The 27125-nt window shown below is 57.7% G+C and overlaps 1 protein-coding gene across 1 annotated transcript in view; it reads left to right on the forward strand.

Moving 5' to 3' along the window:
• DNAH17 (dynein axonemal heavy chain 17) overlaps positions 1-27125 on the forward strand; it is a 97186-nt gene that overhangs the window by 60702 nt on the left and 9359 nt on the right. Inside the window, exons 50-72 of the mRNA XM_052658323.1 lie at positions 13-104; positions 1838-1999; positions 2508-2672; positions 2765-2956; positions 5243-5509; positions 6224-6385; positions 8066-8299; positions 9389-9553; positions 11067-11162; positions 11304-11521; positions 14029-14236; positions 14481-14596; positions 15387-15579; positions 15862-16097; positions 16734-16856; positions 18349-18553; positions 19064-19228; positions 19854-19994; positions 20245-20415; positions 20825-20947; positions 21465-21658; positions 25542-25690; positions 26709-26836. Coding sequence (XP_052514283.1) covers positions 13-104; positions 1838-1999; positions 2508-2672; positions 2765-2956; positions 5243-5509; positions 6224-6385; positions 8066-8299; positions 9389-9553; positions 11067-11162; positions 11304-11521; positions 14029-14236; positions 14481-14596; positions 15387-15579; positions 15862-16097; positions 16734-16856; positions 18349-18553; positions 19064-19228; positions 19854-19994; positions 20245-20415; positions 20825-20947; positions 21465-21658; positions 25542-25690; positions 26709-26836 — 3905 coding nt within the window. The remainder of the gene's footprint in view (positions 1-12; positions 105-1837; positions 2000-2507; positions 2673-2764; positions 2957-5242; positions 5510-6223; positions 6386-8065; positions 8300-9388; positions 9554-11066; positions 11163-11303; positions 11522-14028; positions 14237-14480; positions 14597-15386; positions 15580-15861; positions 16098-16733; positions 16857-18348; positions 18554-19063; positions 19229-19853; positions 19995-20244; positions 20416-20824; positions 20948-21464; positions 21659-25541; positions 25691-26708; positions 26837-27125) is intronic.

A 27125-nucleotide genomic window follows, 5' to 3' on the forward strand; every position in this document is an offset into this window, starting at 1 on the left:
TTCCTGGAACAGCCCTGCACCAGAAAGTGACATCAACGTTTCTTCCCACGGCCATTAAGTTTCATTATGTTTTCAACCTCAGGGACCTCTCCAATATTTTCCAGGTACTGCTCTCTTAGCGCTGTGTAATGCCCCCTTACGGCCAATGCCTGATCCACGGATGCTCTCCTCCCTTACCATTCTCGGGAGAGAAAGCAAAGTGACCTATGGATGGATGACAGTGATGGAGGGAGATATGATGTGATGATGGTTATGAGAGATGGTGATGAGGGTGGTGACCATGGTGATGATGGTAACTATGGTGATGGTGCCAGTGGTGATGGTGGTTCTGACGGTGACCATGCTGATAGTGATGATGGTGGTGATGATGATGGTGGGATGGTGGTCACTGATGCTGATGGTGACCGTGCTGGTAGTGATGATGGTGATGATGGTAACTATGGTGCTGGTGCCGATGGTGATGGTGGGTACTGATGCTGATGGTGACCATGCTGATAGTGACAATGGTGATGATGGTAACTATGGTGATGGTGCCAATGCTGATAGTGATGATGGTAACTATGGTGATGGTGCCGGTGGTGATGGTGGTGCTGACGGTGACCATCGTGATGATGATGGTGGTGATGGTGGTTACTGATGCTGATGGTGACCATGCTGGTAGTGATGATGGTGGTGATGGTAACTATGGTGATGGTGGTAACTATGGTGACGGTGGTGATAGTGGTGCTGATGGTGGTGATGGTAACTATGGTGATGGTGCCGATGGTGATGGTGGGTGCTGATGCTGATGGTGACCATGCTGGTAGTGATGATGGTGGTGATGGTAAATATGGTGATGGTGGTAACTATGGTGATGGTGGTGATGGTGGTGCTGTTGCTGATGGTGACCATGCTGGTAGTGATGATGGTGGTGATGGTGATGATAGGGGTGATGATCATGGCGGGAGTCATGGTGATGACGATGATGGTGGTAGTAATGGTGATAGTGGTGGCGATGTGATGGTGGGAGTGGGGACAGTGTGAGTCTGGATGGTGGTGGTGGTGGTATTTCCTCTTATGGATGGACTGAACTAGCCACTGGGTTTGGCCACTTACATCCCCATTTCCTCCTCCAAACAACACATAATGCTCAGATATCCCCATTTTTGCAGATGGGGAGTCCAAGGCTCAGGGAGGTTAAGTCTCGCCCATCTCCTCCCATCTCAAGTGTCAGCTCAAACATTGTGCCCCCAAGAGGCCCCTCCTCCTCCCCATACACCCTGTCCCACCGCCCCCGTGTATGTCACAGCACACATCACAGCAGGCGATACCATGTGACTTTGTCTGGTTCTGTCTCCCCACTACAAGGGGAGCTCCATGAAGGCAGAGTCCATCCCGTCATCGCTACACTCCCAGAACCCAGGACAGGGGCCTGGAAAATAAGCACCCATTGAACTTGCCAGGTCACTTGGTTGGCAAAGAGCTGAGCTAGGCCAGGCTGGGCAGGCTGGCTGCAGAGCTTGAGCTTGACGGCCGCCTCGAGGCCTCCCATAGTCGGCTCACACCTGATCAGACCCCTGTCCTTTTCTCCACCATCCACACCATTAGAGAGGGCAGCCCTTAACCCTGCCTGGTGAAGAGGATCCCCCCATCATCTCTCAGACCACAGACACCCGCCTCAGCCTCCAGGACTTGTGGCCTTGGCAGTCTCTAGTTTCCTGGGCCCCAAGTGGCTACTGTCCCACTCTACCGTATTACTTCCTGGGAAAGCAGCCACTGTTCTCGTTTGATCCGTGTGCGGCACTTGGCTTGCCTCCCAACACACCTAAGGATGTTGACCATCCCGCGTCTGGGGCAGGGGCTCCTGTTCTCCACCGCAGAGATCCTGAAATTCCCACTGGACCTCGTCCGCCTCTGGCTGCATGAGGCCGAACGTGTGTACGGCGACAAGATGGTGGACGAGAAGGACCAGGACACGCTGCGCAGGGTCACCGTCGCTTCCACCAAGAAGTTCTTTGACGTGAGTCATGCCACCAGGCCGCCCTGCCAAACCCAGGAAGGTTCTGAGGGGCAGGGAGAGTAGGGGCCCCCAACAATCCTCGCCTCCTTGCAAGGGCCCTGGGATGGGGATGGGAAGGATCACGTTGGGTCCCACGAGATGGCTCTGCCACGTGGGTGTGGCCCAAGCGAGGAGGAGAGGCGCTCTCAGCAGGTCAGGAGCTGAAGACCTCTCCCTCCAGCCACCAGGCAGAGACAGCCCGCTCTGGGCAACACTCTCCACTGGTGGGTCTGGGGTTTGCATGGTAGAATCGTTTTTCTGGACTGTTCATTCCCTTTGGGACACAGACCAGGAGCTTTTGCCCAGCAGTTTGCAGGGCCCCTGGCAGCATCAGTGTGGGCCCCAGCAGACGTGACCTGGCCTCCTGAGGCCGTCGGGCAAGATGCCAGGGCTGCTGCTTGGGCTCCGTGGGCCCGTGGTGGCCACCAGAACAGCATCTCCCCCCTCGCCCCCCACTGTCGACGTCTAGGATCTCGGTGATGAGCTCCTATTCGCCAAACCAAACATCTTCTGCCACTTTGCTCACGGGATTGGAGACCCCAAATACCTGCCAGTTACTGACCTGGCTCCTCTGAACAAGCTCCTGGTGGAAGTCCTGGACAGTTACAACGAGGTCAATGCGGTCATGAACCTGGTGAGCCGGGGGTTCGAGTGGGCAGCGGTGGGGCTGGGGCCAGGGGATGAGTGAGGGAGGCGCGTCGTCTCTCCGGCCCGGCTTCTTTTCAGGTGCTGTTCGAGGATGCGGTGGCCCACATCTGCAGGATCAACCGCATCCTGGAGTCCCCGCGGGGCAATGCCCTGCTGGTGGGGGTGGGCGGCAGCGGCAAGCAAAGCCTCTCCCGCCTGGCCGCGTACATCAGCGCCCTGGACGTGTTCCAGATCACCCTCAAGAAGGGCTACGGGATCCCAGACCTCAAGGTGAGGGCGTCGCCTCTCAATAAGCCACCCTTGGCAGTGGGAGGAGGGCGGGGGAGGAGGAGTCTTCCCACTCCCCGAAATGGAGCATCTGACGCAGAGACTGGGATGGTCACCGGCAGGGTCTTTATCTCAAGACGACATAGGCCAGGGACACATTTGGCTAGGGCCCACGGCCGTGTGCCGAAGGTAAATGGAAGTGTGGGTTTCCAGTAGATGAGAGCTGGAGTCCCCTCAGATAACAGCAGTGAGGGGGTTGGGTTCTTGCCTCTGGTCATCGCAGCCTGCCGCCTTGTCTTTCCCGGTTTTCCAGATTCAGTCTTTCAGAGCCGGTACTAACTAGTGGTCTCACCGCCTGCTCGGGGTTCTGCGAGGGCTGCTCTCTGAATTAATTGAATAAACATTAGCTCGAACAGGTCTCCCATCCCCAGGACGTGCCACCGAGGCTTTTTATTGATTTATTTTTCCGGAAAATTTGCTCTCTCGGGGAACTGTGAGCTAGTCAAACATGATTAGTCTAAAGCTTATCATGGCCGCCACTCAGATTAGAGCTGAAATTGATTTGACCGTGTCCCACGGTGCCTCTCTCCTTGCCTTGGTGCTTCTGTGGGCCAGGATGAGGCTGGCTCAGTGGACCTGCTTCTCTGCTCAAGGCTGCAAGGCAGTCACTGGCCAGGTGGCCTTGGCGAGGGGATGACCTGGACCCCCACCAGAGCCTGGCACCCTGGGATCTCAGCAAGAGGGCGGTCCCAGTCTGTGGGCTGGGGTCCCAGTCTGTGGGCTGGGGCCCCAGGAAGGATAACGGGGATGGTCAGCTGGCTCTCAGTCCTGCTCTCAGGCTGTGCCAGGGACTGCAGCCTCCAGGTGAGCGTCCGGCCTGTCAGAGGCCCCAGCGCAGCTGCTCTTTCTATCAAACACTAGCCAGCTCTAATTTTTAAACCCAAGCTTTAAGGGTGAGGTCTTCATAATGTAGGTCCTGCCTCCTGGATTGAATCAGAGCGTGCGGATTCTCAGCGGAGCCAAGAGGGTCCTCACTGACCCCCCAAGTGCTCTCAAAGTGGAGAGAATCCTTGCACCCAGAGCTGTGTAGTGTTACTGAGTTTTCTCCACTGATACAACTTCTAGTCTGTTAGCTTAATCATATTGCTTTTATCTTCATGATTGCGTCATACTCTTTGCCCTTGTGAGGGCTTCGTTCCCATTACCTCACCCCGGGACCACCCGTGGCTGTTGCTATTTTATTCCCTGGCATGAGCTATAACAGCTCTGTGATCTGTGTCGTCCCCATTCACTGCTCCTGCACCCCTGACGAGCCAGCTTTGCACTCATCCCTTGTCATCATTTATTAAGTAGCTTCTGTAGATTTGGAAGTAAGGACAGCTATAAACAGAGCTATAGGACCTTGCATCCTATTAGGGGAAGCAGACTCCTGAACGGTTAGAAGATGTATTATTATTGTTCTGATAGTAGTGTGGCAGTAAGAAGTTAAAAATGTAAATATTGTTGGTATAACAGATACGTTCACAACTATATTATAAAGTCACACCAACAGCCATGGGCCCCCACTAGAAGCCGGAGACTTGGAGGTGGGGGAAGGGTCAGAATCCAAGCCCAAGGGCCATCATGGGCCTCATGGAAAATCCTGGACATGGTCCCAAGAAAACAAGATACCATCAAGGACATTTGGGCAGAGGAGGGGCAGGATGTGGTGGTGTTCTGGGGCAAAGTGGAAGATGGCTTCAAGACAGCAGAGAGTGCTCAGGGGTGATGGTGGGCGGGGGGTGCCACAGGAGCCCCGGCGACCCACAAAGGCTGGAGCCGGGTGGTGCAATGAGAAGGGAGAGACAGAGCGAGCCCCTCGTCGTGGGCCAGTGCTCTGCCTGCACTCGGGGGAGTGAGGGCTTAGCTGGGCTCCCACCCACTGGGTCAGCTCCCCAGGGCCCTATACACAGTCCCCAGGCCAGGCAGTGGCATGCTTTTGACTTCTAGGAGCCCTCTTCCCGAGGCCAGAGTAGTGGCCCCTGGAGCTGGGCCGGACCCTCTGAAGAAATGCTTTAAGCTGAGTGAGGGGCCAGCCATGTGTCAGCAGCCCAGGACCCCGAGGATGCTTCCAGTTTGGCGCTGTGGCGAGCGGTGCCTCCACAAGTGGGCCTCCTCCCCTCGAGGCCCTAAGCTCCATCTACAGACCCTGCTGTTTCTTACGGGGCCGATCTGCGGGTGCCCCCCTGCCCTGGGTGGTGGTGGGAGATGCTTCGGCAAGACCTCTGAGGGTGTCTTCCTTGGGTCCAGCTCGACCTTGGTGCCCAGTACATCAAGTCAGCCGTGAAGAACGTTCCCTCGGTGTTCCTGATGACCGACTCCCAGGTGGCCGAGGAGCAGTTCCTGGTGCTGATCAACGACCTGCTGGCCTCGGGGGAGATCCCGGGGCTGTTCATGGATGATGAGGTGGAGAACATCATCTCCTCCATGCGGCCCCAGGTGAAGTCCCTCGGCCTGACAGACACCCGGGAGGTGTGCTGGAAGTTCTTCATTGACAAAGTGCGCAGGAACCTGAAGGTAGGGGGTCCTGGGGCCTGGAGGGTTCTGGGGGGTCTTCTAGGCTGGGTCTTCACTCGGGGAGGAGTTGGGGGCTGTTCTGCCTCGCACAGGAAGTAGAAAACTCTTAGGAGAATTCCAGTGGGCTGCCTGGTGGAGGTGGGCTGTTAGTAGTGCCCTGTGGCCGAAAAGAAGTGGTTTCTGTAGGCACTCCTCCCCCATAGAGCACATTTAAATAGATTCGTTTACCTCGACCTTCCACGTTCCCTCTTGGGGGATGCTGGCTAAGCTACCCGAGTTAGACTGGGTGCATGTTGGGTCCTTCTCTCCCTTCCTGTCTGTGTCCACTAGGACGTCTGCCCTCTCCTCTCCCTGCCCGCAGCCAGGTGGCGCTGCTCTTCCCATACCTCCCTCCCCGCAAGGACCAGACCTGCTAAAGGGACCTGCGTCCCTGCTGCCCAGCATGGATGCCCACTCCCCACTCCCTCAGGCACCCAGCCGTCCTTCCCTCTTTGCAAGGGCCACCTCAGGAGGGCTTGGGCTCCCCTGCACCCCCACATCACACAATGGCCACACTTCTCGCCCAGAATGGGGAATGTTCTCTGCACCACCCCCCAACCTCTGTACTTGGAGACAAATACCACACACAGTTTCCCTTCTAAATGGGATTTCTGCAAAAGCAGCGCCGTTTGGCATTGCCGTCCCCCAGCAAGCAACCTCTGTGTCCTCTTCTAGGTGATCCTGTGTTTCTCCCCCGTGGGCTCCGTCCTGCGAGTGAGAGCACGAAAATTCCCCGCTGTGGTCAACTGCACGGCCATCAACTGGTTCCACGAGTGGCCGGAGGACGCCCTGGTGTCCGTCAGCGCGCGCTTCCTCGAGGACACGGAGGGGATTCAGGTGAGTCTCGGGGCGCAGAGCCAGGAGGGAGGGGTTCCCCATCATTTACCTCCAGGGACAGGATTAGGGTGAGGCACTCGCCTCGGGTGCAAAACTTAGTGGGGCACCAAAAACTTCACTAGGATCAGCAATGTTTTAATGTGGTATTTTTAAAAAATCAATGCCGAAACATTCAAAATATCAAACTTATAAACAAAGGCCATCATTTGTTGATCTTGCAGCCCTGAGTCACTCTGACAGGGGAATGGTCATTTCAACCGGCTGGTGGTTCTGGGCTCCACAGGGCTGGTTCAGGGAGGTGTGATGCCCACATGAGAACAGATGGAGAAACCCGGGCTCTGAACATAGTCCCTGGTGGGAGCCTGCTGCAGAGCTTGTATTTACTTTAATACATGTATACAGGTGCACACTTTCTCCTCCTGCCTTGGGTCCCAACACAGCTCAGCCCAAGGGTCTCTGCCCAGGGCTGCTCCCTCACCTGTAACCTGCCTTTTATAGGGCAAGACAAGGACAACGGGGCAATATAAGTCGTCTTTACTTTTTACCTTTCATTTATCAAAAGACAGTGCCCACATTCACCATTTGAGTTCACTGCTGGCCTAGAAATGATCATTAAATTCTGACCCAGCTGATGCAAGTGATCACAAGCCTAGAAAAAAATCCCACGTGGTTATTGTGTCTGATTTATTTTGAACACATATACAGTGGGATAAAATAAGCCTGAAATTAACCTCCTCCCTGGCTTTAAAGATGGGTCGAGTTCCCTGCTTGCACCATTAGAGTGTTCAGCTGCGGGATGAGCCGTTCCTGGGAACGCCGCTCTGACCATGTGTCCTCCACGCCCCAAGTGAACGCAGAGGCGGGGGCCTCCTAGGACCAGGGAATGGCTCCACCCCTGGCACCAGTAACGGCTGCCAAGTAGATGCCAAAGAAACACGTGTTGGATGAATACCTTCCCAAATCAAGGTGGCGCTAGTGATAAAGAAGGGCTTCCCTGGTAGCTCAGTAAGGAATCTGCCTACAATAGAGGAGACCCAGGTTCGATCCTTGAGTGGGGAAGATCCCCTGGAGAAGGAAATGGCAACCCACTCCAGTATTCTTGCCTGGAGAATCCCAGTGGGCAGAGAATTCTGGCGGGCTGCTGTCCATGGGGTTGCAAAGAGTCAGACACAATTGAAGCGACTTAGCACGCGTGTACAAATGTTGCTCAGACAATTCGTGGGGCAAAGCTCCCAGTGCTTGTCTTCAGGCAGATTGGGGGTGCCCAGGTGGTAAGGGCTGTGATCCTGACCTGAACACAGGACAGAGGAGGCTGGGAAAGGAGTTACTAACCCCCCAGACCCACAACAGGAAATGCCCAATACATGCTTGCAGACTTGCCTGGTTATTCAAATATGTTGACTATATGAATGTGTGACTCAGAACAATCATAACCTCAGCTGTGAAAAGGTGCTCTGGTGGCGCCATGTCACCACTGCCCATGGGAGCCCTGCAGGCCTTGTTGTCTCGAGCCTCACTGGGCACCTGAGCTGCCAAGACTGAGGGGGGTACCTCTCACCCAGGGTCCTTGGCAAGTAAGGGATCCTACCCTATGGTCCACTATGGCCAGCAGCCTCCTCTTCCCCTGGGTCGCTTCCACCAGGGCACTGGGGAGTGAATGGGCCTGCCTTGTCTTTGTAGCCGGAAGTCAAGGCCTCCATCAGCCTCTTCATGTCCTACGTGCACACGACTGTCAACGAGATGTCCAAGGTGTACCTGGCCACCGAGAGGCGCTACAACTACACCACACCCAAAACCTTCCTGGAGCAGATCAAGCTGTACCAGAACCTGCTGGCCAAGAAGAGGATGGAGCTGGTCGCCAAGATCGAGAGGCTGGAGAACGGGCTGATGAAGCTGCAGAGCACGGCCTCTCAGGTAAGAGGAGAACTGGGCCATGGGATGAGCTTCCGGAACCATCCCCCAATGTGTGACATGCTGGTAAGGGGACCGGGACCCCCGCCTTGGGGAAACTTCCACTTGTAAACCAGAGCGAGGGTGTTGACCGTGACAGTGGGTCCCAGATCCTCTCGGGATGCTGATGCTGTGTCAGGTGCTTCCTGGGGGAGGGAGGCGCCCCGAGTCTGGAGGGGCTTGCTCACCCCGTCGGGTGCAGCCTTTGAAGGTGGGTCCACCCTGGGGTGCCGTTCACACTGCCGTGCCCCAGTGGACCAGTGTCTGCTGTACTTTGATGCCACGTTAATTGTTTAGCCTTCTGCCTGGTTTTGAGTGTCTTCCCTGGTGTAGCCCAGGCTCCCTCTTTATTGCCCACTGTTGGCGTCTCCCCAAGGGGCCTGGTAAACAGCCCCCGAGTCCCTGCCTCCCGGCCAAAGGTGCAGGTGGGGAACGACCCCTGACACAGGTGCTGCTACACGGGTCCGGCCACCCCGTGGGGGTTGAGAGGGGGACACAGTGGTGGGGGATGTCCAAGAAAGCGCTTACAGGAGCCGAGGAGTGGCCTGCCCCCTCCCTGGAGAGGAAAGAAAGAGGAGCCCGGCCCAGTGGGCGTTTCTTTTTCCTCAAATGTACCTTCTGGAAGTGGTCCTAGGACACAGTGAGTGAGCTCAGGTGAGGGCAGTTACAGCACCCGAGGGGCTTCCTCGATGGTAGAAATCACCCAGATGGGGAAGGATGTCTCACTCCGTCACTCACCACTTCCCAGTACCCCCTCCACCCAGCCGCTTGGGGCCTCACCGGAGCACCCAAGGGAGCATTTCATCCCCGACCCCCAGCTCTCACAGCCCCACCAGCCTCCCCATGACTCCTCGGCACCCCGGCCACCTTGACTGCCACCTCCCCAAGCCTCAGGAATGGGTCTTCTACTCGTGATGACCCTGTGTACACAGCTGGTGCTCAATGAACACTTACCTTGGAGAAGCTGATAAAGCATGGAGAAACGCGCCCCAGGGAGCAGTAAGCAACTGGCCGGGACCCCAGCCTGCCCATCTCCCTCACCTCCCCCTCCAGGTGGACGACTTAAAAGCCAAGCTGGCGGTTCAGGAGGCAGAGCTCAAGCAGAAAAATGAGAACGCGGACAAGCTGATCCACGTGGTGGGCGTGGAGACCGAGAAAGTCAGCAAGGAGAAAGCCATTGCTGACGAGGAGGAGATCAAGGTGGAGGTCATCAACAAGGTAGGCGGTGGGGCAGCTCCGCTCAGCCAGGTGCCTTCCCCGAGTGACCAGTATCTCCCTGCGGGCCCTGGCAACCCAGCAGGACCCCTGCAGGGAGGGCACCTCCCCCAAACACAGGCCCCCGACTCAGCAGAGGGCTGCCCTCCCAGGGCCCAGCAGTGGCATCTTCTGAGCTGGTAAGAAATGCAGGTTCCCAGACCCCGGTTCTGCTGAACCAGGTCTGCATCTGAGGGACATGCTCATGTAAGCCCATCAAGGCTTGAGAAGATGGCCTTGGAGCCCTGGGCCTCAGACTTCCTACAACGGGAGCCCCCAGAGGTTCCAGCACCCCTGACTCTGGTGGGCTCCACGCTGAAGGTCCCTGTGGTCGGGCTGATTTCTCATCGCCCCTGTCTGCGTGCGCTTTGCGTCATCAATCATGCCTCTGCCTGAGGGTCTAAATTAAGAGCCTCAATAATTGTCTGCTGTCTCTTGAGAGGGCCTGAGTCAGCCTCCTCCCACGGCCTACAGGAGGGGGAAGCCTGAATCCTTCCCACCAGCGCTGGAACAAGGGAGGGTCCCAGGAGCTCCCCTCCATCCTTCACCGTCAGCTGCATGACCAAAGCCCTGTTAGGGTGGCCGGAAGTGTGCCTGACGTCTCAAAATTAGCAAGTGATACAGCCAGGATCCGAGCCAGGGCCCACACCTGCACCCTGAACCCTGGGACCTGCCTTTTGATACTCACATGCAGCTTAACGTCTGGGCGCCCACCCCTCCTCAACCCCTGATCCCAAAAGGGCCCACCCAGGCGTTCTCCAGGGCCACTCCCAGCACCGCCGGCCGAGTCAGTGCCTTCCACGCCCTGTTCCCTGAAGTCGGGCACAGGGTGGGCTTCTCTGGGAGGTTCTTTGCAGAGGGACCCTCTTCCTTCTGTCCACCCTGCCCCGTGCCCAGCACAGCTCCCAGCCCCACGGCCTTCTTCGTCTCCTCCTGCTGTCACTCAGGTCCTGATTGATTGATAGGAAGCTTCTCCCAATCTCTCTGGTGCCTGGAAGCTCAGAGAGGTTCTTCCCAGCCCAACGAGTGAACGCATGCATGCATGAATGTATGAATGGATGTGTGAATAAGGGTGTAACTTTAAGAGGAGGATGGCCTGCACCTCCGAAACTGGCCCAATCTGGAGGGATTCCACAATGGCACCAAGAGACGAGGCCTCAAAGCCCTGTGGGGTGGCCTGCATGGCCCCAGGTTTCTCCTCTGGGCCTGGAAGCTGGAGCCAAGAGAAGGCAGTGTTTTCCCCTTCTGGAATCCCAGGTCAGCTGACGGCCCAGGGCCTTCTGACCTGAGTGTTTTGGGGCAAAGGAGCCAGCAGGCATTGGGGGGCAGGAAGGTGGGCTCCAGATGGTGACCCAGGGAGTGAGAGCAGAGGGGAGCGCCCCTCCTCACCCCTCCTCGCCACCCTTTAGGGTCCCCCTTCACACGCGCCATCCACATGGACCCCAGCATCCATCTTTTCCATCTGGCTTCCTTCCAGAATGTCACCGAGAAACAAAAGGCCTGTGAAACGGACCTGGCCAAGGCAGAGCCAGCCCTGCTGGCCGCGCAAGAGGCCCTTGACACCCTGAACAAGGTGAGGGCAGGAGGAGGAGGAGGAAGAATCAGGGCCCAGGAATTCTGAGCTGAGAGGAGATGCCATGGGGTCATTGCCGGGGGCCTCCCAGCCCTGTTGAGGGCTGAATCCCCACTCAGGTCCGCCCACCTGTCTCTGCAGAACAACCTGACAGAGCTGAAGTCCTTCGGGTCCCCCCCGGATGCCGTGGTCAATGTCACGGCTGCTGTGATGATTCTGACCGCACCTGGGGGCAAGATCCCCAAGGACAAGAGCTGGAAAGCTGCGAAAATCATGATGGGCAAAGTGGACACCTTCCTGGACTCCTTGAAAAAGTTCGACAAGGAGCACATCCCCGAGGCCTGCCTGAAAGCGTTCAAGTGAGTCGGGGCTCGGCCGCCCCCATGGGTTGCCAAGGTCTCATCTTGTCGGGAACACATCACGTTCAGGCCCTGTGTGGTTGCGAACCTTCTCCCGCCTGTCCCTGGCTGCACACCGCGTGGTCCCAAGGGAAGCCTGGGCTTGCTGGGGTCAGGGCAGGGTCTTGGGCAGCACAGAGAAGGCGGGACCCCAAAGCCAGCAGGCCAGAGTCTGGGTGCATCTACCTGGACCTGAGCTACCAGGGCATCAAGGTGAAACGTGATCCCAAGCTCGGGGGGAGCCTCATCCCCCTCTGTCTCCCCAGCCTTGGTCGACCTGGCTGCTTAAATGGGGTGAGGGTAGGGGTGGATTGGAGGGTGGGGTCGGAGGGGTGGTGCTGCGTGCAGAGATCAGGCACAGGACCCTGCTGCGGCTCCTGGCACTTTAGAAGCAGCAGTGAGTTTTAGCCTTTTTGTATCTTGTTCATCGTTTGTCCCAGCTGTGCGTGCATGTAGTTATTTCTAGCCCCTTGTAGTTTCTTTGCACTTGTTGCTCAAGGAGACGTTTGTCCAGGTGCAGTCACTGCAGCAAAGGGCCCCAGGTCCTAGTCTGTCTTGAGGTGGGACTTGGAAAGGTGTGCAGAGTGGGCACTCCCACATCTTGCCCCGTAAATCCAGTAACACCAGCACTGGTGAGCACTGCACTTGTGAGCAGACTTCCCAGGTAGCACTAGTGGCAAAGAGCCCCTCCTGCCAATGCAGGAGGCGTTAAAGACACAGGTTCGATCCCTGGGCCAGGAAGACCCTGTGGAGGAGGGCATGGCAATCCACTCTGGTATTCTTGCCTGGAGAATCCCACAGACAGAGGAGCCTGGAGGCGACAGTCCCCGGGGTCACAAAGAGTCGGACACGACTGAAGTGACTTGTGAGCACTCTGTGCCTAGCCATCCCCCCCCAAACCAATTTCAGGGCCAAGCTGACCTGACCCCAAGCGAGAAAGGGAGGCCTTCCCATGACCCCAGTGACCCCAGGTGAGACCCCAACCTCTCAGTTCCATCTGTATCAGAAGAGAGCTGGACGAATGAAAAGCATCTGATGACTAAGGACTAGTGTGAAGTTCAAGAGAAACACTTCCAGACTCGCCTCCAGGAAGCGGTCTGTGTTAACATCTGGCATGTTTCCTTTCAGTCTTTTTTCTGGATTTTCCCCCTGGTAGTTGAAAGAATACTGTCTATATGCAATTATCTGTTCTGCTTTTTATTTTTTACTTAACGTTGCAGGAGAAAAAATCTTTTCCCTATCTTGTCAAAACACTTGATCTGTTTCTTTTTTTTTTTTTAACCACAGATGAATTGTAATTTACTTAACTATACCTGCACTGTTGAGGGTCTAGGCTGTCTCCGTTTCTGCCATCATAAATAGTGCCATGATAAATGTCTTCTCCTTGTCACCCAGCAAACTTCGCAACTGCCACCTCCCCATGCTGTCTGGAGTGTGCTTAACAGATGCAGACCCACCGCCTAAACAGAGTGTAAAAAATGCCAGATAGAGGAGGTGATGGGCTGTGTTCCCCACCTAAGCTCAACTCACACTTCAGTTATGATTTTTTAATCATCCATTCAGAATTCCTTCTGCAGAAAGCTCAGTCCGTTAACGCTCAATGATGTCGCCATTATTTTAAAAACACTAGTTTCTAAGCTTCCTAACTGCATCTGCGGGCACTGTTCCGCATCACTTTTGTAAGCTAACCCTGGTAACGTCACCTCTTTGAAGTCTTACCTGGAGAGCCTTAGCCTCACCTGTGATGCTGGGCACTGGTTCCAACACTTCCTGTTGGCATAAATCTGGGCAAGCTGCCGACCCCTGAACACGTTTTCTTGCCGAGGGCCGCAGTGGTTGCAGAATGAAAGTGAGACCAGCTACAGAGGCAGCAGGGAACAGAGAGTTAAGGGGGGGCAGGGCGGGAAAGCAGCTTTTCTTCACCTTGATAGCACTACTTCTTTTCCCTTTCATAGGCTTCCCTGATAGCTCAGTTGGTAAAGAATCCGCCTCCAACACAGGAGATCCTGGTTCAATTCCTGGGCCGGGAAGGTCCGCTGCAGAAGGGATAGGCTACCCACTCCAGTCTTCTTGGGCTTCCCTTGTGGCTCAGCTGGTGAAGAATCTGCCCGCAGTGCAGGAGACTTGGGTTGGGATGGGAAAGGCCACCCACTCCAGTATTCTGGCCTGGAGAATTCCATGGACTGTACAGTCAGTCCATGGGGTCGCAAAGAGTTGGACAGGACTGAGTGACTTTCACTTTTTTCCCTTTCATACCCTTAATTCCACTGCAGAGGCCAGAGTTCTGAGTTTTGGTCTTGGCTTCTTCTTTCTATGATCATTAAGACACCAGAAGGTAGTATGTTCAATGTTCTGCTCCTCCTATGGCTCATAATGGCGCCGGAGTCACAGACAGAGGTGGGAGTAGAGGTGGCAGGTGCAGGGTGGCGGGAGCCTGAGTCCCCAGCCCGCTGTCGCTCACTCCCCAGGCCCTACCAAGGCAACCCGACCTTTGACCCCGAGTTCATCCGCTCCAAGTCCACGGCTGCCGCGGGCCTGTGCTCCTGGTGCATTAACATCGTCCGCTTCTACGAGGTCTACTGCGACGTGGCCCCCAAGAGGCAGGCCCTGGAGGAGGCCAACGCCGAGCTGGCCGAGGCCCAGGAGAAGCTCTCCCGCATCAAGAACAAGATTGCTGTGAGTGCGGCCCATGGGTGCGGCCGGCCACCGTCTCCACCTGAGAGGGGTTGGCCTGGCCACCCCTGTGAGTTACTGAGCATCTGATGTGGGGCCCAGAACACCCCCGAGGCCGCCTGCCTCGGCCATGCTTGTGGCCCTCAGGCCCCTCGGGGATCTCAGCCCTCCCAGGGCTCAGCTGCCTCTACTTCTGGGAGAGCCAGGGGCATCCCAATTTCAGGGCCTTCCTACCTTGTCTTTCCAGGAACTCAACGCCAACCTGAGCAACTTGACGTCGGCATTTGAGAAAGCGACGGCTGAGAAGATCAAGTGCCAGCAGGAGGCTGACGCTACCAATAGGGTGATCTCGCTGGCTAACAGGTGCCTCACCCCCGACCCCATCACAAGACTGTCCTGTCCTCAGACCCGCCACCCCCAAAAAGGATGAGCCCACAGAACAGCCTCTGGGGGGATAGGCCCCAGGTGCAGCCCCCGCTTTCTGAGCACAGAGAGTCGTGAGGATTAACCCTGGGAGGTCCCCAGGCTGCCTACCTGGCCTCCAGTGGGATGTGGACTCACCTCTGCTGGGACAGTCAAAGGTGGTCTTTCAGTCACCGGGAGGAAGGGCTGCTCAGGTGATGCCAGAGACACACCTCCGTGAGCCTAATCGGGCGTCTGTATTTCTGCAAACCTGGCCCTGCTCTCGGATGCTGGGTGTGCCGTTCAGGGTCGGGGACCAGCCCTCGGGCTAGTGGCCTGAGAAGCATGAGGCACAGCCTGGAGTCCCCACCCTACACGGGGCCAGGTGGCCGCCACTGGACTAGCCGCTGCCCAAAGCGTGTGCTCAGCAGTGTCCAGGCAGCGGCCTCGGTGGTCAGGTCATGTGGTCAGATAGCATCGCAGTGCCCATGAGGCCAACACCCTGGGGAAGGAAGCTCAGCATCCCCAACAGCACCCAGAAAGCATTAGTTTTGCTTCCCTAAAGCGTTCTCTCCCCTAGACTCCCCACAAAGCACAGTCACTCCTGAACCACTGAGCAAAGTAAGGCTTTGAAGCCACGAGGTCCGTGGTACCGATGGAGGCACACCTTTCCCGGCCCTCCAGCCTGCCCTCCCTCCCACCAGAAGCACGGGCTCCTCTTTCGTCCACTGACCCCTGGCTCCCACCTCAGGCTGGTGGGAGGACTGGCGTCAGAAAACGTCCGCTGGGCCGAGTCAGTGGAGAGCTTCAAAAGCCAGGGCGTCACGCTGTGCGGGGATGTCCTGCTGATCTCTGCCTTCGTCTCCTACGTGGGCTACTTCACCAAGAAATACCGCAACGAGCTGATGGAGAGGTTTTGGATCCCTTACATAAACCATTTAAAGGTAAGAGGTCCCGTGGTGGTCATCACTCAGGACACCTGGGGAGGTCCGTGGGGGAGGGGAGGGCAGACCCAGCCAGGTCTCACCGTCGCTCCTGCTATGAACAAGGCAGAGGCTGTAGGGTAGCCAGGGTGCAGAGGGTGGCCCAGCGTGGACGATGCTGACATCCTTTCTGGCCACGTCCCAAGGGGCTGCGAGCGGCTATCTGCCCCTGCGGCACAGGTGTTATTCAGGGAGCCGCTTCCCCCCGAGCGGTGAGTCAGGCCACACTGCCCCCCTCGGCAGGTCCCAGTCCCTATCACGAAGGGTCTGGACCCCTTGACCCTGCTGACTGACGACGCGGATGTGGCCACCTGGAACAACCAGGGGCTCCCCAGCGACCGGATGTCCACGGAGAACGCCACCATCCTGTGCAACACGGAGCGCTGGCCCCTCATCGTGGATGCCCAGCTGCAGGGCATCAAGTGGATCAAAAACAAATACAGCAGTGAGCTGAAGGCCATCCGCCTGGGACAGAAGAGGTGCGCGGCCACCGAGGCGGGCGGGATGGGCCTCCAGAGGCGGTGGCCAGCCCGTTAGCTCGGCCAGAAGTCTGCAAAGCCCACGCAGAGCCTTTCACTTGTTAGATGAATGGACGCGTCTTTGGAAACCAACACTGGCCCACAGGGGCGTGGATTTTCTTAGTTCTTAGACCCCGGGGAACAGCGCCAACAGTGAAGAAGCAAACTTGCTGCTCCCCTCTCCCCATTCGCTGCCGCTCCTGCAGGGGCAGCGCTGACACCTCGACTCCCACCTGCGGTGGTCCTGCCTGGTCACTGGCTGGCTGGGAGGCTGCGGCCGGTCGTCGTGCCATCTCTTCTCATAGATGGGAAGCAGTGCCCATAACACAGCTGCTGGACAGCCTTCCCAAGGTGCAGGGCAGTGGGAGGAAACGTAGATGTGGAACGTTGAGCTCTGCAGCCACAAAGCAGTTCCATGTTCAAACCTCCCCACCTGGGGGTGATTTACACAGTGAGCCCTGCGCTCCCCTCCGGAAGGACCCTTTGGGAGAGGAACGAACTATTGGCCCTTCAGTCACCTCTCCCGTCCCTCCTGGGGCATATGATTGCGTGGTCACCGGGCCCGGAGGCCTTCACGATCTCATGCTGTGCCCACAGCTACCTGGACATCATCGAGCAGGCCATCTCGGAAGGGGACACCTTGCTCATCGAGAACATTGGCGAGACCATCGACCCGGTTCTGGACCCTCTGCTGGGCAGGAACACGATCAAAAAGGGAAAGTGAGTGACAGGTTCCCCCACGTGATGGTCCTCAGCGCCGAGGTCTGGCCTCCGGACTGAGAGGAAGGGCAGGGCCTCTCCTTTCCTCAGAGCCGCAGGGGCTTCAGCACAACGCCGACGGGCGTGAGTGGGGGAGCCCCCTGGGAGGGGCCGCTGGGAGAGCAGTGGCGGGTCCTAAGACCTACACCAGCACTGCCTCAGCGATGGCCTGCGGACCGCCGTCCTTCGCGGTCATCTTTTTTCCTGTTTTCATGCGTTTTGCAAATCTTGAACCAGTATTACTCTTTCTTCCTATTTAGCTGAGATTCCTATAACGTAAAATTGACCAAAAGTAACCAATCTGGTGACCCTTAGGACATTCATGCCTGGTTTCTCTGAGTATCTTTTCGAGCTGTAGTAAGCATACATACTTCGTTCTTTTTTAGGGCTGATCAATAGTCCATTCTGTGGATCTGACACGTTCTGTTTATCCATTCATTGGTTGATGCACTGAGCTTATGTTACTTTTCTAACATAAAAACGTAAATCAACTTTAAAAATGTAAAGGTCAGAGTCGATCTGAGCCGCCTATCAACGCAGGGGTGTAGGCAGAAGTCCAGAATAGAGATGACGAAAGTGCTGACGTGCTAGATTCTGAGGAAGGCCTGGCCTGAGTGGTGATACCCAGGGGTGAAATTGGAGGCCCCCCAAAAGTGAGCTCAGCCAGAAAGGGGGTAGCAGGGGGGGAGCCAGAGAGAAACAACTCCCACCAAGGGCAAGCCGGCCTGCATTCCTGGCTGCTCATCAGATCTGCCCAGGGAGCTCCCAGATGTCCTGGTGTTCTGTCTTTCTGATGTTAATGGTGTTGGGGGGCAGCCCAGGCCTGAGTGTTTCTTCAGAGGCTCCCAGTAAGACGTAAGACGTGCAGCCAGGGTTGAGTGAACTCTCCTATAAGACCAGAACAGACCAGCTAGAGAAAGAGCAGGTGCTTTCTCTAGAAAGGCCAGTGGCACTCCAAGGAGGAAAGGTCTTCTGTTTTCTTTTTTCCCAAGTTTCAGATTATTTATTCATCAGGGTGAGCCCTGACACAATACACCATGATTTTATGCGTTTGTTTATTAAAAATTTTTTTTTTCTTTTGCTATTTTGGCTGCATCGGATCTTAGTTAAGGCTTGAGGGCTTAACTGTCCCTCGGCAGGTGGGATTTTAGTTCCCCAACCAGGGATCGAACCCACGTCCCCTGCTTTGGAAGGCAGATTCTTAACCCCTGGACCACTGGGAAGTCCCAATTTCATGTATGTTAGAGGGAAATGGTTTCCTGGTTAAGTAGGAAATTGTGCAGGCAGTTTCTGGAAGACCTTCATTCTAAGCAGCTTTATAGTGAAACATTTCATTTTAAAGTCCAGACTGTCCTCCCAGGCTGGCCGGAGTCCCGAGGGAGTCTGTGCTGCTGTCCCGAGGTCACTGGGGGTTGGGGGGTCCCTCCTAACACCCCCCCGCCACCGACCACAGGTACATTAAGATCGGCGACAAGGAGGTGGAGTACCACCCGAACTTCCGTCTGATCTTGCACACCAAGTACTTCAACCCCCACTACAAGCCCGAGATGCAGGCCCAGTGCACCCTGATCAACTTCCTGGTCACCAGGGACGGGCTGGAGGACCAGCTCTTGGCCGCCGTGGTGGCGAAGGAGCGCCCGGACCTGGAGCAGCTAAAGGTGCGACGGGTCGGGAGGAGCAGGGCAGGCGGCGGCTCAGACCAAGAGGGCAGGTCTCCAAGACCCCCACGTCCAGTGACTCTGAAGGGGCCCTTGCTTGTCACACCAAGTGTGCTTTGTACAACAAAATGAGTCACTCCTCCTCCCCAGCTACCCCCAAACCTGATTCTAAGTCAAGTGACAACTTCTCTGAGAGAATAGGAGTCCACAGTGGTGCCCTGGACGCCCAAAAGCACTGAGCTCCTGCCCCACAAGAATATCTTTGCTACCAGCCCCAGTGTACCAGTCCCCTCCTGGGCTGTCTTGAGTCACACCTGTGGGCTCTCAGGGGTCCCCGGCCCCCACATCTTCCACTGTGGTTCCCACACCCTTGCTGACTGCTCATTACAGGCAGCTGCAGGGGCCTTGGCTAAGCTGTTGAGAGACTCTGAACCCCCGAGCCCCCCCAAGGTGGGGAGGCCAGGCCTTGCCAGCAATTGAGTTTCCTTCCTGGGTCTGCCCCTCTTGCAGGCGAATCTCACCAAGTCCCAGAATGAATTTAAGATTGTTCTGAAAGAGCTGGAAGATTCTCTGCTGGCCCGGCTGTCGGCTGCATCCGGGAACTTCCTGGGAGACACTGCCTTAGTGGAGAACCTGGAGACCACCAAACACACGGCGAGTGAGATTGAGGAGAAGGTAAGAAACTATCTCGAGGACCCACCCCCTCGTACCCCCAGCCATAGCACACAGCGGGCATGGCAGGTGGGCTGATGGTCATTGAGAAGAGAAGTCACAGCCTCACTGGGGCCCCAGGACAGGGTCGGGGGCACGGATGCCCACCAGGCACAGCATCTTCACCTGCTGATGGACATTTTGGCCGTTTCCACGTCTTGACTGTTGTGAATAGTGCTGCTATACACGTAGGGGAGCATGCATTTTTTCGAATTATAGTTTGTCTAGTTATACACCCAGGAGTGGGATTCCCAGATCATATGGTAGTTCTATTTCAAGTTTTCTGAGGAATCTCCGTACTGTTTTCCATCGCGGCCGCACCAACTTACATTTCTACCAACAGTGAGAGCAGCGAAGGTTTCCCTTTGCTCCACATCCTCTCCAGGACGTGCAGGCTTTTTAACGAAGGCCATTCTGTCTGGTGTGAGGTGACACCTCATTGTGGTTTTGATGTGTATTTTTTCCTAACAGTCAGAAACGGTGAGCATCTTTCCATGTGCCTCTAGGCCACCTGCCTGTCTTCTTTGGAGAAAAGTCTACTTAGGTCTTCTGCCCTAAGTGACATTGGTTTGTGACTGCTTGTTTCAAGGTGCAAGAGGCAAAAATCACAGAAGTTAAAATCAACGAGGCGAGAGAGAACTACCGGCCGGCCGCGGCGAGGGCGTCCCTGCTGTACTTCATCCTGAACGACCTCAACAAGATCAACCCCATCTACCAGTTCTCACTCAAGGTGCAGCTGCCTCTGGGCCCGGGCTGGGGCCCTCGGGGTCCAGGCTGCAGCCCTCGGGGTCCGGGCTGCAGGTGGCCGTGAGGGGCGGGAGCTGGGGCACCAGGTCTGACCAGCACCAGCCCAGGGAGTGAGGGTCCGAGCAGGGGCCCCACACCCCCAATCCCAACGGAAACCAACCAGATCCAGCATGGGCAGCGTGGAGCAGGCTCAGGGGCCGTCCCCAAGCCCCTGCCTCTGGTGACACCCCCAGGCCTTCAATGTGGTGTTCGAGAAGGCCATCCAGAAGACGACCCCCGCCGACGAGGTCAAACAGCGTGTGATCAACCTGACAGACGAGATCACCTACTCGGTGTTCATGTACACGGCCCGCGGGCTCTTCGAGCGGGACAAGCTCATCTTCCTCGCACAGGTGGCATTTCAGGTAACATCCGGCCTCGGTGCCCTGGGACCCGGACCACGAGGAACCCCCAGGGGCAAGGTGGGGGCGTGCAGGGGACACTTCGGGGGTGCTGGAGATGCAGAGCCTCGGGCTCTGGCTCAGACCCAGTGGCTCCACGCCCACACTTTAACACCATCGATGGGTTTGAGGCACTGCTGGGGGACACCGCTGAGTTCATCCCAGGGAAGGTACCCTGATGGGAGCCGTTGAAGCGAAGGGAAAAACCCAAGCGAACTTTTTAGCCAACCCGATAAAAACAAATGAGGGGCTGGTCAGTGTTTCCCCTGCAAGTGGGGGGTGGGGTGCGCCCCTGTCCGCCTGCCCCCCCGCCCCCCACAGAGCTGCGGCACAACAGCTAAGCCAGCCTCCCCACCCCACCCCCGCCTCTCAGGTCTTGTCCATGAAGAAGGAGCTGAACCCGGTGGAGCTGGACTTCCTCCTGCGGTTCCCGTTCAAGGCTGGGGTCGTGTCGCCCGTGGACTTCCTGCAACACCAGGGCTGGGGCGGCATTAAGGTTGGTCTCAGACTTTGAACACCACGTTCTCTCCCTGCCTCGCGCTCTTTCCTGCCCAGCCCGAGCGTGTTTACAAGGCACTCGGGGCCGGACGTTCAGGAGAATGGGGAAGGACTGGGGAGTGACGGGCTGCCTGCCAGCTCATGGGGACCCTGCTGTCCTACTGGGTCACAGCAGCTCCATCATCACGCCCCTGCAGGTGGCTAACTGAGCCCCCTACTCACCTCCAGGAGAGTGTGCAAAGTGTCAAGGTCTGAGTCAAAAAGACCAGAGGAAGGCGGTCCCCTGGGATGAGCTGGGCCCCCCTCATTCCAAAGCCCCCCACCCACCCAGAAAAGCAGCTGAAAGTCACGTCCCTAGATCAGATTCCTCCTCCCTTGTCCCAGTGCTTTCTCTGGTTTGCCTCCAGACCCCGGCAGCTCATCGTTTGATCGGTCAGGCGTCTCCCAGAGCCTAGGGGCAGGGGTGGCCCCCCTGGGATGGACAGGGGAGAGCTGAAAGTGTGGTCTGCCCCCAGGCCCTCTCGGAGATGGATGAGTTCAAGAACCTAGACAACGACATCGAGGGGTCTGCCAAGCGGTGGAAGAAGCTGGTGGAGTCGGAAGCCCCGGAAAAGGAGGTCTTCCCCAAGGAGTGGAAGAACAAGACGGCGCTGCAGAAGCTGTGCATGGTGCGGTGCATGAGGCCTGACCGCATGACCTACGCTGTCAAGTGAGCGCCCCAGCCCGGGCCCCTGCCACCCCGCCCCGCCCTGCCCACCAACCCCCTGCTCTGAGCTCTCGGAGCACTGGGGCTCCAGAGGTGGCCAATGGGACTCCCCACCTCCCCCGACCCTGGGCGAGGATGCCCTGAGCTAAGTGACAGGAAGACAAGACTCCCTGGGTCTGCCACCAAGATTAAAAAAAGCCTGGGCACTGACGACCTCCACGACCACACGGGGTCCTTGTAGGATGCCGCGGGGAGGGAAGTGGCAGAGCCATCAGCATCGGAGGACATGCGTGGCCGCAGTGGCTGGACTGCAAGTAAATCTTCTGTTTTTACGGCTCATTTGCAAGGGGAACAGTTGTGATTTCGTGAGCAACCTCTCTGGACCTGAACCGCCTCCAGGACTGGAAACTTAACCATCGAGTTTCGGCTCCTGGTTCCTTTCACTCCCCAGAGCACAGAAAGACTCCAGGAATGGCAGCCGCTGTAACACACGCACACCAGCCTGGGCAGACCGCTGCGGTGTTGTGGGGAAAGGAGGGACCGGACCAGGCCCCGTTCTCTCGGAGCGGCTTCCTGGCTTTCCACTTGTCCCAGTGGCCTGAAAGCCACCAGATTTCCCAAAAGACGCCCACGTCCCTCATAGAATTCCCCTCTGACAAAGCAAAGGCCTGACTCACACCCACTGGTTGCTCACAGACCAGTTCGTTTCTGTTTTGCTGTTTTCCTGCGACCAAAGAGGAACAGGACCCAGAGGGGTTCTGGGCGCAGGAGGAAGCAGGTGGAGTGAAGGCAGACGTCACATCACACGGGTGAGAGCAGGACGCACCTGGGCTCAGCGCCAGAGGAAGGATGGACGAAGTCTGGGGAAGACCAAGGGGAAGGGCACTGGCCATCCCTCGGGACGCCACCCACCAGGAGGGCTGAGCACGTGCGGGTGTCTGGGCCCACTGCCCCCAGAGCACTCGTGAGTCACCCAAGTCACACGGGAGAAAGGGCACCAGGACCGCGTGGGCGACCGTGAACGCCAGGCGCTCCCATGTCACGCTCCATGATGGAGGCGAGGAGAGCAGATTCACCTCTCCGGTGAAACAGGGAGTGAAGCTCAGCAGCAAAGAGATCCAGGTCCAAGTCCACAGGGAATAGTAGCAACACACAGTCGGCAAGAGCCCAGGCGCCAGGCACCCCAGAGCCTCCCACCCAGGTTCACTCGGCCCTCCACCAAGCCCTCGAGCCCAGTGCCTTCCCTCCTCCCATCCACAGACCCAGGAGGGTCACTCGCCCATGGCAGACAGGGTACTGGCATCAGGACCCCCAAAACACCAGCCGGATCTGTACACCTGCCACCAAGCAGGCAGCTGGGGGTGGCTCTGGTATCCACGTGTCCAGGACGCAGCACCAGAGCAGCAGAGCCCACTCAGAACCAGGCGCCTGCTGTTCCGTGTCATCAACTCATCCGCAGAGAGTGACCACGTGGCCCGGCCACGTCAGGAGCAACAGTGAGCTCGTGACGTTCCTGCCCCGGGGCAGGACTTGCTACCTCCCGGACGTCCTTCCCGGGCAGGGATCCCCACAGTGACTTTCCAGGTCAATTTCAAAGGCAGGAGCTGAACACGATTGGAGGCCTTAAGCAGGAGCCCTCCCGGCGTGGGGTCAGCACTGAGCAGGAACCCCCCCAGCCTGGGGTCAGCACTGAGCAGGAACCTCCCCACCCGCCAGCCTGGGGTCAGCACTGAGCAGGAACCTCCCCACCAGCCAGCCTGGGGTCAGCACTGAGCAGGAACCTCCCAGCCTGTGGTCAGCACTGAGCAGGAACCTCCCCACCCGCCAGCCTGGGGTCAGCACTGAGCAGGAACCTCCCCACCCGCCAGCCTGGGGTCAGCACTGAGCAGGAACCCCCCGGGCATGGGGTCAGCACTGAGCAGGAAACCCCCGGCCTGGGGTCAGCACTGAGCAGGAACCCCCCAGCCTGGGGTCAGCACTGAGCAGGAACCTCCCCACCCGCCAGCCTGGGGTCAGCACTGAGCAGGAACCCCCCGGGCATGGGGTCAGCACTGAGCAGGAAACCCCCGGCCTGGGGTCAGCACTGAGCAGGAACCTCCCCACCCGCCAGCCTGGGGTCAGCACTGAGCAGGAACCCCCCGGGCATGGGGTCAGCACTGAGCAGGAAACCCCCGGCCTGGGGTCAGCACTGAGCAGGAACCCCCCAGCCTGGGGTCAGCACTGAGCAGGAACCTCCCCACCCGCCAGCCTGGGGTCAGCACTGAGCAGGAACCTCCCCACCAGCCAGCCTGGGGTCAGCACTGAGCAGGAACCTCCCAGCCTGTGGTCAGCACTGAGCAGGAACCTCCCCACCAGCCAGCCTGGGGTCAGCACTGAGCAGGAAACCCCCGGCCTGGGGTCAGCACTGAGCAGGAACCCCCCAGCCTGGGGTCAGCACTGAGCAGGAACCTCCCCACCCGCCAGCCTGGGGTCAGCACTGAGCAGGAACCTCCCCACCAGCCAGCCTGGGGTCAGCACTGAGCAGGAACCTCCCAGCCTGTGGTCAGCACTGAGCAGGAACCTCCCCACCAGCCAGCCTGGGGTCAGCACTGAGCAGGAAACCCCCAGCCTGTGGTCAGCACTGAGCAGGAACCCCCCAGCCTGGGGTCAGCACTGAGCAGGAACCTCCCCACCCGCCAGCCTGGGGTCAGCACTGAGCAGGAACCCCCCGGGCATGGGGTCAGCACTGAGCAGGAAACCCCCGGCCTGGGGTCAGCACTGAGCAGGAACCCCCCAGCCTGGGGTCAGCACTGAGCAGGAACCTCCCCACCCGCCAGCCTGGGGTCAGCACTGAGCAGGAACCCCCCGGGCATGGGGTCAGCACTGAGCAGGAAACCCCCGGCCTGGGGTCAGCACTGAGCAGGAACCCCCCGGGCATGGGGTCAGCACTGAGCAGGAAACCCCCGGCCTGGGGTCAGCAACAACTCGGGAGTCTGTGCAGAAGCCAGTAAAGGCCAGACTGCAGGGTGGGGGTGGGTGCAGCGAGAGACATCACTCCTGCAGGAGTAGGAAGGCCCGTCTGGTGCCCGCCCACTAACTCCCTGTTGATTCCAAGGGATGGTTTGACCCACCTGAGGGTCTTCACGGTGCTCAGAGCCTCAGGTCACTGACCTGGGAGTCATCTCTTAAGGAGGCCGCCGTCGTCCTTTCCAAGACCACACTGGACATAAGTTTAGCTCCCGTGGTTCATTCAGACACAGCGAGCTCAGCCACCTGTGGTCAAGAGGGAGGGGCAGAGAGCCGAGGTGAGATGCCCAGGGTCACCCTAAGAGGGGCCTTGACTGACCCCAGCTTTCTCAGGGTCAACACAGAGCCTGGGGCTTGGAAGAGAGAGGCGCTTATGTGAAAAGGATCTGGGGTTTTTCTGTGACTTTGCTGAAGATGCATGTCTTATGGTCCTCGGAGCTCGTCGAGGCGGCTCTAACGCACATGTGCTTCCTCCTCGGGCCCCTGGGAGATCACCAGGACCCGTAGATGGGTCTGGGTTCTGCTCCTTGTTGCTGCCTTGGTCTGGAGAGCGGATAGGAAATGTGCGGGAAGCAGGAAGTCTCTAGGGACAGGCCCCTTCCTTGGGAGCAGAAGTGTGGTCACCTGGACGCCATGGCACCTTGAGTCATGTCGCGGCTGACCCTGCACACCTCTGAAAGCGGGGGCGAGAGCCTCTCACCTGTCCACGTGCAGGTGGACGGGAGCCAAGGGCGCCCCAAGCAAGCACTGCACATGGCCTCCCTGCTTACAGGAGGCCCCGGCAGAAACTGGCTTTCCACCTAGAGACCTTCTCTGTGTCAGAAAGTCCCCCAGGGAAACAGGCCTTCCCCTTCAGGTCTGACCAAGTGTTGTCCCTCAGGAACTTTGTGGAGGAGAAGATGGGCAGCAAGTTCGTGGAGGGCCGGAGCGTCGAGTTCTCCAAGTCCTACGAGGAAAGCAGCCCCTCCACCCCCATCTTCTTCATTCTCTCCCCCGGGGTCGACCCCCTGAAGGACGTGGAAGCCCTGGGTAAGTGCGGCCAGCAAAAGGCAGCATCACGGATCCAAAGCACAGAGAGAGAGCCCTCTGCTCCCAGCAGCAGGGGAAGTGCCTGACACGCAGCAAGGACCACTGCCGGGGTCCTATGCACTGCTGGTGGGACCGCGAGCGGGTGGAAAGACGGCTGGTGGAAAGGTGGTCCCTCCTAAGTCACACGGAGAACCGTTGGACGGCCCAGCACACCCACTCCCAAACACACACTTCACAGGGACCGGCTCGCAGAGGCCAGAAACCCACAGGTCCATCAGCTGATGAATGGCTGAGCCTCCCGAGGTGAATCCACGAAAGGCTCAGTGGAGACACAGACACAGAGAACAGACTTATGCAAGTGGGGAGAGGGGCAGAGAGGCCGAGATGTATGGAGAGAGTAACATGGAAACTTGCTTTACCATACGTAAAACAGAGAGCCAACAGGAACTTGCTGTATGTCTCAGGAAACTCAAACAGGGGCTCTGTATCAACCTAGAGGAGTGGGATGGGGAGGGAGCTGGGAGGGGGGTTCAAAAGGGAGGGGGTATAGTATACCTATGGCTGATTCCTGTTGAGGTTTGACAGAAGACAACAAAATTCTGTAAAGCAATTTTCCTTCAATCACAAAAATAAGCGCTGACCCACCCTTGCAACATGGACAGCAGAGAGAACGTTGTGCCAGAGACAAGGAGCCATATTCTACAATTCCTTGCCTCCGAAACGTCGAATCCAAAGAGGCAGAAGGCAGATTAGTGGTCCCGACGCTGGGCAGGTGGGGGCAGTGGGATGGATACAGGGTCTCCTTCTCAGATGATGAAAATGTCCTGGAACCAGAGAAACGGTTGCACAGCGTTGCGAATTATGCCATGTCCCTAATAAAGATGGCTTCCAAAGCGGTACGCGTTGACCTTGTGTCAGATTTTGAGAGGGAGGGTGTGGAACTCCAAGCTGCGGATCACGAGCCTCTGTTTTTGTCATTCAGCCGTCCCCGTGCTTTTCCTGTTTTTCTTTCCTTCAGGGAAAAAGCTGGGATTTACCATAGACAACGGGAAACTCCATAACGTGTCCCTGGGGCAGGGACAAGAGGTGGTGGCCGAGAATGCCCTGGATGTGGCTGCGGAGAACGGACACTGGGTTATCCTGCAGGTGCGGGGGAGAGGGCGCCCGTGCCCCTGGGGGGAGGGCTCCCCCGGGCCTCGGCACCCGAGGGGATTGGCCTGAAGCCCAGAAGGAGGGGATTCGCATTCACCAGCCTGGCTGGGACTCCTGCAGCCTCTGAAGGAGGGCTCGGGGCGGGAGTCTCCCACACCAAGCACAGCTCCGCCTGGTCAGCAGGTGGCCTGGGGCGTCACCACTGTCCTGGTGATGCAAGTGCGGACCCTTCAGCAGTGAGAAAGACATCCCCCCCCGTCTCCTGTGCTGGCTCGACTGCCTC

This window comes from Budorcas taxicolor, chromosome 19 (assembly GCF_023091745.1).
Source record: "Budorcas taxicolor isolate Tak-1 chromosome 19, Takin1.1, whole genome shotgun sequence".
In the NCBI taxonomy this organism is placed as follows: Eukaryota; Metazoa; Chordata; class Mammalia; order Artiodactyla; family Bovidae; genus Budorcas; species Budorcas taxicolor.